At 38.3% G+C, this 10,814-nt stretch overlaps 3 protein-coding genes across 5 annotated transcripts; 2 read left to right on the forward strand and 1 right to left on the reverse strand.

The window, feature by feature from the left end:
* Nucleotides 1–70: 70 nt before the first annotated feature.
* LOC100639517 (5'-AMP-activated protein kinase subunit gamma-1-like) lies at nt 71–4,001 on the forward strand. Of its 2 annotated transcripts, none has more exons than XM_011409362.2 (17): nt 71–183; nt 243–273; nt 464–1,188; nt 1,291–1,318; nt 1,422–1,519; nt 1,583–1,616; nt 1,882–1,929; nt 2,002–2,060; nt 2,108–2,153; nt 2,196–2,256; nt 2,349–2,475; nt 2,613–2,693; nt 2,747–2,831; nt 3,065–3,102; nt 3,175–3,246; nt 3,301–3,375; nt 3,770–4,001. In XM_011409362.2, the coding sequence occupies exons 1-17, from the start codon at nt 145–147 to the stop codon at nt 3,869–3,871; spliced, it is 1,749 nt and encodes a 582-aa protein (XP_011407664.2). In that variant the 5' UTR covers nt 71–144; the 3' UTR covers nt 3,872–4,001. The 2 variants fall into 2 exon arrangements, with proteins under 2 accessions (XP_011407664.2, XP_019857328.1); XM_020001769.1 differs by having other exon boundaries at nt 2,202–2,256.
* Nucleotides 3,884–6,266, reverse strand: LOC100639641 (uncharacterized). The gene is made up of 9 exons (XM_020001141.1): nt 6,115–6,266; nt 5,987–6,064; nt 5,723–5,796; nt 5,430–5,670; nt 5,234–5,379; nt 4,666–4,855; nt 4,510–4,583; nt 4,218–4,455; nt 3,884–4,144 (listed from the first exon to the last, which is right to left on the reverse strand). The coding sequence occupies exons 1-9, from the start codon at nt 6,182–6,184 to the stop codon at nt 3,966–3,968; spliced, it is 1,290 nt and encodes a 429-aa protein (XP_019856700.1). The 5' UTR covers nt 6,185–6,266; the 3' UTR covers nt 3,884–3,965.
* A 53-nt stretch (nt 6,267–6,319) lies between these two features.
* LOC100639767 (disks large homolog 2-like) lies at nt 6,320–10,450 on the forward strand. 2 transcript variants are annotated; one of them, XM_020001772.1, is made up of 13 exons: nt 6,320–6,521; nt 6,578–6,712; nt 6,773–6,936; nt 7,165–7,197; nt 7,796–7,834; nt 8,017–8,049; nt 8,094–8,221; nt 8,487–8,589; nt 9,027–9,228; nt 9,532–9,776; nt 9,894–10,106; nt 10,160–10,262; nt 10,357–10,450. In XM_020001772.1, exons 1-13 carry the CDS (start codon nt 6,506–6,508, stop codon nt 10,425–10,427), a joined length of 1,485 nt encoding a protein of 494 aa, XP_019857331.1. In that variant the 5' UTR covers nt 6,320–6,505; the 3' UTR covers nt 10,428–10,450. The 2 variants fall into 2 exon arrangements, with proteins under 2 accessions (XP_019857331.1, XP_011407680.1); XM_011409378.2 differs by having other exon boundaries at nt 6,321–6,521; nt 9,921–10,106.
* Nucleotides 10,451–10,814: the final 364 nt, after the last annotated feature.

Raw genomic sequence — 10,814 nt, forward strand, 5'->3', positions numbered from 1 at the left:
AATTTAAAGTTAACCACGCCTATTTTAATTAATTAATTAAAGACCCCACCCACTTTCTCGACACACCTTCTCATTGCCCTTTAAACTCTTATCATCTTGTGATTATTCTCTGTTCCCAGCTTTCTCTCTCTCACTCTTAGGACTATGGAGGGAGCTGTCACCATTAGAGAGGATCCAGACAAGGTAGAGTGGTTTGCTTTTGTGCCTACGTAACAAACTGTTCCTCTTTTTGCTCACATTAGGCCAGTTCTGATGAAGGAATTGATGCTACAGGTAATGGAGTAAACACAATATGGTAGCTACTAGCGTCACGCACTCACTCACTGTTCAAATGTAATCACTGCTGAGTCTAAACCTCATGAAACAATGGATAAAAAGCATGACTAATAGATATTAATTACAAATTATCGTTAATTTTTCACACCTATAGTAACGGCACAATTTCTTTTTTATTTATTTTTAGGTGAGAGCAGTTATTCTACTGCTCCTAGTTCCCCAGAACCTAAAGAATCTGATACTTTCACCGAAGTAAATTCCGAAGGACGTGATACTCCAGTCACTCCCATTTCCTCTGATCAGCCCCGCCCTTATTCCGACCTACAGAACTCTCTCCTCCCGAAATTAACAAAAATGAGTCAAAGTCCACCGGTTCCGAAACACGTTGGGTCTAATAAAACGAGAGTGGGCGGAGCTTCGGGAGGGTATTCCCCTCTAGTCAAACCCGGGGGTGAGCCAGAGATAGTCACTGTGAGACCTTATAATGTCCAAGTTGGTTTTAACGCTCCTCAGCGAAGTCCTTCTCTCGAAACTACAGACCCCTCCACTCTTCCAGGCACTGCCAACGTCATTACGTCTCCACCGAAGCCACACCCACGTTCCCCTGGCTCTAAACCTGTCTCAATAGAGGAGCTTGATAAAGCAAGACGCCATTATGCTCCCCCGGGCCGTGGGGAGGGAAAAGGGAGAGGAGGAGGAGAGAGGTCTAAATCTCTTGACTATGATGGTCACACAAAGCCTTCAGAGTTAAACGGATCCAGTTTTTGTCTCGGGTTACCTTCTTTTCGTGATTATGTACCTGCTTCCACCAGCAATGGAGAGACTATGTACCTCAGAGATGAAGACGGGGAAGGAGGATGGAGTGTCATAGAGTCCAAACCAAGGTCACTGTCATTTGATATGAAAGATGTGGTAAGAATTGAGTTACACTTGAACTTTGTGTTTATGACTGTCAATGCTCATCTCCCCTCTCTCCCTTTCCCCCTCTTTCCCTTTCTCCTTCTCTCCCTTTAGTTTCGTGAGACTGAAACTGAGAAGCCATGTAAGCACACACACTGTCCTCATTCTATTATCACACACAACACACACAATAATTCATTCTTTGTGTGTGTGCAATAATTAACAATTGTATTTTAACACGTTAGCTTCGGAGGAGTTATACTCTAAATTCCTTAAATCTCATACCTGCTATGACCTGATTCCAGAGAGCACTAAAGTTGTCGTCTTTGATACAAAACTAAAAGTAATTGACTCCAACCTCACCCTCCCATTAACACATCTTTTAATATTGTATGTGTATATGTAGGTAAAGAAGGCGTTTTATGCTCTGGTGATAAATGGTAAGACTATTAATGATAGTATTATCACGCACACACACTGCCTTTTTTGGGCCGGCCATTTGTACTGTTACTTGTATGGAGACATGTTACAGTAATGATGTTATTGAAGGACAAAAGTTCATAGATTAGAATAACAATGGCCCAGGGCAGATGAGGCACATGCAATACATGTGTTTCTTATTGTTCAGGGCCTGTTATTGTCACATTCATAGCATAGCATTGAATTTCATTGCATTTATACATACAATTAACACACCCCTCACAGGTGTTAGGTCAGCTCCACTTTGGGACAGTAACAATAACAAGTTTGTTGGTAAGGAAGAGAGAGAGGGGGAGGGGGAGAGAGAGTGTTGGGTGTAAGTTTAAAGCTCTTCTTTTTTAACAGGAATGCTTACCATTACTGACTTTATTAACATATTGAAGACGTATTACAAGTCGCCAATTGTAAGTCTACATATCACATGATTGTCACATGACCTCTCCACCCGTAGGTTGGAATGGATGAACTGGAAGAGCAGACCATTCAGACCTGGAGAGGTATGAGTCCATGTTACTATTTATAACCGTGTCTATTTTTAGTATCAGAAGCGACGATAGCTAAAGTGACATCTACACTAGTGCAGATTGATCCAATGGAAAGGTAAGATGGTTTAGAGTGACAAATCTTATAATTATGTGTATCTCCTTTCTTCTCTCTCCCCCTCTTTCTCTTTTTCTCTCTCTCTCTCTTAGTCTTTATGAAGCTGTCAAGATCTTAGTGGAAAATAAAATTCATCGTTTGCCAATCATCGATCAACGTTCTGGAAACTCTCTGTTCATAGCCACACACAAACGCATCCTTCACTTCATGTACTTTAATGTAAGCTGCTGCACATCCACCAGGAGTAATGTATATGAGTTATTATATTATTATTATATTCACTATTATTTTGTTATTATTATTGTTATTATTATTGTTATTATTATTATTATTTATCCTTTTAATGTGTTTTTTAGTTACTTCATGAGAAGCAGCCATCTTATATGAGTCAGTCATTGGAGGAGTTAGGGATCGGTAGTTATAAAGATATAGCCACAGTGAGAGAAGATATATTTTAAATTAATTTAACTTATATTTTATTATTATTCAGGTCACATCAGATACACCAATAATTACAGCTTTAAACAAATTTACAGAGCGAAGAGTATCAGCCCTGCCAATAGTCGATAGCTTTGGTAATGCAACTGATAAAATCTAATTGAAAGATTGATAATGCTTCAATTTGTATAAATAATGAATTTAAAGTGTAGTATTTGCTCATGATATTTACTCTATTTTATTGTGATTCTGTTTATATTTGTGTGTTACTATGAACAACTGTATGCGTTTTACTGCATTCAGTCAATCCTATATACATGTACATGTGTGTGTACACATTATGAATAATATTATCTTCAATTGTTTTTAGGGAAAGTAACTGACATTTATGCCAAGTTTGATGTCATTGTAAGTTCATTCCTTGTAGTATACTGTCCTCCATTACTTGTATCTGGTTCATTTTGTGTGCCTTCTTTGTAGAATTTAGCTGCAGAGAGAACTTACAATAACCTTGATGTGTCATTGAGGGATGCTTTGAAGCACAGGGCTCAGGTAGAGCCTGTTTATTGTTGGATTTTTTGAATTATTTTGTGTCTTGTTTTTTAGGGATTTGAGGGTGTCCTTACTTGCCTACCGAGTGATAAATTAGGAGTCATTATTAAGAAGATTGTTGAATCAAAAGTATCTACATAATACATTGTATACAATACCCTGTACTATAGCCCATGGTTTTTTCCAAAAAATGGCTAAAAAATGACCCCCAATTTTTATTACATTTTCTGATACATATTGATGTCCTTATGCTGTGTAGAAAGTTTGAGCTGATTCCGACAAAAACTTTTCAAGTTACGGCCATTTTTAAAAATGAGCCAAAATCTGAAAATTTCCTTGTACTATAGCCCATGCTTTTTTCTGAAAAATGGCTCCGAAATCACCCCCAATTTTTATTACATTTTCTGATACATATTGATGTCTTTATGCTGTGTAGAGAGTTTGAGCTGATTCCGACTATGAATTTTTGAGTTATGAGCAGATTGATTGTAAGATTTTTGTTTTCTTTCTTTTTCTTCCACAGGTTCATCGTCTTGTGATTGTTAATACTGATCGTCATGCTATTGGGGTCTTATCTCTCTCCGATATTTTAAGGTTTTTAGTTCTCACGCCTCATTCAAAATAATAATAATAATAATTGGAACTGAACAAAATTGCACGTAGTTTTATTTTACTTTGACACAATAAAAAACATCATATATTACGGTATGATTTTTATGTTATGATTTGCTAAAGAGTTCTGAAAAACTCGAGTAGATTGACGAGAGAAAGCTCTTTCCTGTTTCGGCAACAGGTTTTTTAACTGCATCAACTGTTGCCTTTCCCGTTAGAATTGAAGTCAACCAGTCAAGTCCTTCATACAGACCATCCCCTTTTATTGCACTCGCTCCCTGTATATCTGTAGCAGAATGTAAATTAATATCATTGTGTCTAAAAATACCAATATCCATACATGGACATAATAAACTTACACCATTTTCTGTCTCTGATTTGGTGGAGTTCAAGTTTCTCTGTGATATCTTGAGTGCTCATTGCATTCGGTAGGTCTTGTTTGTTTGCTAGTATCAGAAATGGAGCATCTTTGAGTTCTTCCTCTGCTAGCATTTTTTGAAGTTCCTCGCGACAATCGTCCAACCTTTCTCTATCATTGCTGTCAATCACATAAATGAATGCATCAGTATTCTGATAGTAGTGTCTGTATAATGGACGCTGCAAAAAAGATCAGGAATGAAATATTTAATTCTGTGAGTGATCATAATTTACTATTTTATCTCTTCCGCCAACGTCCCAAGCAGTGAAGTTGATACTCTTATAATTGACTGTCTCAACATTGAAACCTAAAAACATGATCCATATATCAACAGTAAATATATATCAACAGTGATAGCTCATTCAGTTATAATAGTGACACTGACTTACCAATGGTTGGTATAACGGTTACGACTTCACCTAATTTAAGCTTATACAGCATAGTTGTTTTTCCAGCAGCATCTAAACCTACTATGAGCAGTCTGACTTCTTTCTGTCCAAACCATTTTCTCATCAAAGAGTTCCCCATTCTTATTAAACTTATTTGAAGATTGCAAGTGATACTATTGTAGTAAAGATAGCATCAGTTATTTATATAAGAAAATCTGTTTATGCTGTCACTTCTGATGAGTAGATTTCTGCTACGTGTCTGCAGGATGTACACGTGGTAATTAAATTGTGTTCTAAAAATAGAACATGACCAAAGAAGCATTACTATGAATGCAATAAACATTCCAGGCTGAGCCTATAAGGGTCAGAGAATTCAGCTCAGTTGTAAATAGTACTCCAAATCCTGATTAGTGATATGAAGCAGTATTTTCATTGTTTTTATACCAGTACACTCATTACTAACTGTTAGAAAGGTGTTTGTCATTTTCATGATTGAATAAATTGATAAAACGATAAAATAAAACATGATTTACAAAAGAAGTAATATACAAGATTTTTATAATCATTAGTTCTGATTTGAGAAAAGTGCATTAGTTGCCTCTTTCATTGGCTTTTTAATATATTCTTCTGTTGCTTTCCCAGTCAGTTTGAAATGAAGCCAATCCAGTCCCTCATACAGCCCTTCACCAGTCACTGCACTACATCCAGTTATGTCTAAGAAAAAAAGAAGATAAATAACTAGAGAAACATGTGCAGCTGCTTACGCCAACTTCTACTCCTAATATTCTCCAAGTCGAGTCTCTTTGTTATTTCATCCACTGATAGTGCATCAGGCAAGTCCTGCTTATTAGCCATGATGAGTATCACAGTTGACAAAGGTAGCTGAGCTGATCTTATCACTCTCCATAGCTCATCCTTTGCTTCCTCGATGCGTTCAACATCTTTGCTGTCGATAACAAACATCAGAGCATCAAGGTTTTGAAAATAATGTGCCCACAATGGACGCTGGAGAAAATAAGAATATTGGAATACATTTTAATTCAACATTATTACGTACTATTTTACTGCGAGATCCAACATCCCACGTTGTGAAATTCACATTCTGGTACTGGATTGTTTCTACATTAAAACCTTTTGACAAAAATTAAAAAAAAACTGGTAAATAATGCAATGAGCAATTTCTTTTGCATAATGAAACTGAAAGTGCCTGGAGCAAAAACAACTTAATTTTATACCCACACAACAAGTCAAGTATAATTTTTCCCGTGCTGCACAACTAAACCAACTGAATCTTGCTATAATTTTAAGTTCAGCCACTTACCAACTGTCGGTATAGTCGTTACCAGTTCCCCCAGCGTCAATTGGTAGAGAATACTTGTCTTTCCTGTTGCATCTAATCCTACAAAAGATGATAAAGGGTTCAAAGACCCATTTCTCTCTATTTTTTACCTATCATTAGGAGTCTGACTGATTTTTTAGTGAATAGATAGTCTTTAAGTCCACAGAGGAGTTGTCCCATGATCTTTGTCTTGTTTCCCCACAGCAAATAACTGCTGAATGGTATTATTTCAAAACAGCAATGCTTCTAGCAAAAGGAAGGTGGGGCTAATTAGATAAGCCTACGTCATAGTGAGTCATAGCTAATCTTATGACGCGTCAAGGTGTGATCACGTGATTCTCATTGCGGGGTAGGTGGAAAGAAAAGGTAACACTTCTTTTCTGTTGTCTTTCCCGTTGATTCTGCTGCTCTGTCCCTGTCTTTTTGAAAGGAAGAGAGGAGGGGACTCCCTTATCACTGTTTCTTTTATCTGCTGCAGTAAAGAAGGACCGATCTCTAAAGATGCCTTCGAAACAAGGTAAGAAGAAGGCCGGCTCGAATTTGACCCCTCGATCTCACCTCATCTTTCTCTAGAGGCATACCGCGCACTGGAGCTGTTGGAGCAATACTGCACCAACCTAGAGAGACAACCCGGCTCTGAAGAACTCCAGGAGACATTAAGGAAAGCTATAGTCGCCATCAGGTCCCGACTTTTCCAAGCACTTCTTGGTAAGGAGGAGGGGTAATTACATTTAAAATTGTTTATGATATGATTTCTTTTGTCTACAGATATTCAAGAGTTTTACGAAGTCACTCTTGAGAATGCTGCTAAACCAGTCGACGTTAAAACCGAGGAGACACGCAAACTTGCTGAAAAGTGGGAGGACTCAAACCCACCCATACCAGTCAACGTCCGTCGTCTTGCCCAGCATACCATTGCCCCCAGTGTCCATGTAAGCATTCATGTACATACTCTTCCTTTTACTGGCTAGTTGCATGCATTCCTGGTACATGTAGTCTGCCCTGTCTCTCTTGAATACTGTTAAGTATTGTGCCCATTATTGTTCCCCCACTCACTCTGTCAGCATTATAGTGATCAGTAATTTGTACTGCTGTTGTTTCGAGTGTAATGTGGTGTGACCTCTCCTACTACCTCTCTCTTTCTCTCTCTTCTCTCATAGGCCGATAAAAAGAAGGAACAATCTAAAAGCCAGGTGAAGCGACCTTTTGATTAATAGACAGTCTCTCTCTATTCCACCCACCCTCTCTCTCTCTCTCACTCACTCACTTCTCTTCTTCCTCTTGTGTCATAATCATATTACACTGATCAGTTGTCAGTTGCTATGTGATTATGTCATATGAGAATGGAGAATTAGTGGTCTGATTTAAAGAGAGGGAGAGAGTGTGTGTGTATGTGTGTGTGCTGTTTAAGTGAGATGGAGTGATATTTTTTAGGTTTTTTTTTTCTTTATTATTTTATCTTTTTCTCCCCCTCCCCCTCTCTTTCCTCTAAATCCATATAATCATAACTATGTTCAATGGTTGATTCATTTATTATCATCATTATCATATTATTATTGAGAGAATATTTCGTTTAAAAATACACCTACAGCCTTCTCCTTGGAAGTATAAACAATTGGCAGTCACTCCTACATGTGTATAAAACTTGGACACACACACACACACACATACAGATCTTGTAGTGATTGCTTTAATTGATTAAGTACATGTGCATGCAAGGAATGTGTTACAGTCTTTTTGTTGTACCTATTATTATCATCATTAATGGCTTCTCTCTCTTTCCTTTTTTAGTCACCAGCAACTGAAGAGTTACTCCAACCCTCTTCACAAGTGAGCTAATTATTTGTGGTTGTAGTAGTTAACTTATTATTATACTTGTAATTTAATCCATATCTCTCCCACTCTCTATCTCTCTCACTCTCTCTCTCCCTCTCTCCCTCTCTCTCTCTCTCCCTCTCTCCCTCTCTCTCTCCCCCCTCTCTCTCTCTCCCTCTTCCCTCTCCTTCCTATAGAGTATCAGAGAGGACACAGTTGTCATTCAGAAGGTAAGTGTACATTACATTACTCAATGGATTCCAATACATCTTAGGAGGAAGGAAGAGGTCTTGGGTTAAGTGTAGCAGGTGGAACAGACAACCCTCATGCAGTTGGAGAGACTGGTATATTCATAACTCGTCTTACACCTGGCTCACCGGCAGAACGTTCCGGACTACTACAGTAAGTATAGGTGTAACCCACTCACAATAGGAGTACCTGTATTGTATTGTATTGTATTGTATTGTATTGTATAGTATTGTATTGTATTGTATTGTATTGTATTGTATTATATTGTATTGTATTGTATTGTATTGTATTGTATTGTATTGTATTGTATAGTATTGTATTGTATTGTACTGTATTGTATTAGTTCATTATGTACTCATGTACATGTACATGCGTGTGACTGTGTATGTATTTATAATTGATCATTTATTATTATTAGGCTTGGAGACCAGCTGCTCTCAGTTAATAATGTTCCTCTCGTTGATGTTGTTCATAATGATGCTGTTGATGCTCTTAGAAACGCTGGACTCACCGTCACTTTGGTATAGCCTTTATTATCCTACCCCCCCCCTCTCTCTCTCTTCTCACTCACCCTCACCCTCTCTCTCTCTTCTCACTCACCCTCTCCCTCTCTCTTCTTATGCTGTCTTGCTGACCTTCTTTTATCAGTTTATTTTCCGCCTACTCCTCTGTTGTTTTAAGTTATAATGACCGCTCCAATCTATTAATGATGTAGTGTCTACTTGTACAATTGAACTAATGCTTTAGATTAAAGAACGTGTACATGTACATGATATATGCATGTACATGTACATATCTGTGTTACATGTACATGTACATACACTGTATGTGTATTACAAGTGTATGTACATGTACATACTGTACTGTATGTGTGTTGAATGTAAATGTATGTTAGGTTTGTGTACATATTCTTTTGACTGCTTCCCTTCCTCTCTCTCTCTCTCTCTTCCTCTTCCAGCGTATCAGGCGGTTCCTAGATCGTGTCTGGAGTCCTGCTAGTGTTGATGATTTGGATGATCCTCCTGTCATGATAAAGGAGCACACTTCTTCCCCTCCCCCTCCCCCCGCCCAGTTCACAGGCGGTGACAGTCCCACCACAGTTATTACTCTCAACAAGAATGGAGGGACTAGTCTCGGGTTCAGTATAGCTGGAGGGAAAGGTGAGCAGCTGCTACTGATGTACATGTACAGACTAGCCTCTTTATAATGGACACTTTGGTACAAGAAAGCTGCTCTGTTATACCAGAGGTGTCCTTTATGTGGAGGTCATTTTATATAAGCATCCTTTAAATATTATTATTATTTTGATTTTACTAAATAAATATTAAATTGGCAAGCGCCTGCTAGTAATATTAATCTTACGCCAATAACATAATTATTATTATAATAGCTCCTTATGGAGGATAGTAGATGTAAATGGTAGCCATTTTTATAATTCTATGTTGTTCATTTTCCTTACACAGGGAATCAACATGTTCTTGACGATAACGGAATATTTGTTACAAAGATAACCAAAGGAGGTGTGGCCGATCAGGACGGACAGCTTGAGGTTGGGGACAGAGTCCTAGAAGTGAACGGACAGAACATGGTGGAGATTGACCATGAGGACGCTGTGGCCATTTTGAAAGCAACAGGACAAGAAGTGACGCTGAAGATAGAGAAGAATTCACTGCCTCAGGACATAACTGTCACCTCTGACGAGGGAAAGGTGAGAGAGAGAGAGGGGGAGGGAGAATGTATCCAGCAATGTTGGTGTGTGTGTTCATATACTGTACATATACATACACGTGCACCTACTACCAGCTGTTCTTTCTATTTGTTTCAGGCTAAAGTCCTTTCTCTCCTTCTCCAGGCTCCAGCTGACAAAGAACTTATTGATAAACCTCGCATCATCACCCTCAGCAGACCAGAGGGGGTGGGGCTTGGGTTCAACATTATCGGAGGAGAAGAGGAAGTCGGTATTTTCATTAGCGTGATCTCAAAAGAAGGCGTGGCTGCTGATAACGGTCAGTTACGAGTCGGAGACATGATCCTGGAGGTGAGGTTTAATTGTAGTGGGTAGGGCTGGTTTTATGGTTTCCATGACGACAGGTTAACGGGCAGAATTTGGAGACCTGGTCACACGAGACGGCAGCCCAAGCTCTGAAGACAGCTGGAGAGACTGTCACTCTCAAAGTAGTTTACAAACCAGACGGTAGGTTATGTAATTTTAATGGATCTTCGTTTCAATTTTTATAAATTACCCAAGAATTTTACAGTCATTATTATCGTTTTTTTTTTTTTTTTAGAATTTGAGGAATTTTATCGAAAGATGAACATCAGACCAGACCAAGATGTGAAGACACTTTATGTCAGGTAAGGACCACATCAAGCATACATGTACCTACTAGTTAATATGTAATCTTTAATTCATCAAAATTGAAGTAGCAGTCCTAATATAAGCTAGTCCATTATTAAAGTTCAATTTTACAAGTTGTGGCAGCATCAATGCACTTAGAGCTTCCTAGAATAACTGTGATGGCCTATTCACTGCATATGCAAGAGTGTACTTGTACCTGTATAACATGTATGAGAGTGTACTTGTACCTGTATAACATGTATGAGAGAAGAATTTACAGTAATCATTGCTTCAATGGATCACTATAACTGGTGCATGTGCACAGCATGAGTCTGTAATAGTAACAAGAGATAGAGACTGGGGGAGTAGATGTACTGACAATTAGATATAGTATTTTATTGGTATCAG

The sequence above is a fragment of the Amphimedon queenslandica genome, unplaced genomic scaffold (assembly GCF_000090795.2).
Source record: "Amphimedon queenslandica unplaced genomic scaffold, v1.1 AMPQUscaffold_13514, whole genome shotgun sequence".
NCBI classification, from domain to species: domain Eukaryota; kingdom Metazoa; phylum Porifera; class Demospongiae; order Haplosclerida; family Niphatidae; genus Amphimedon; species Amphimedon queenslandica.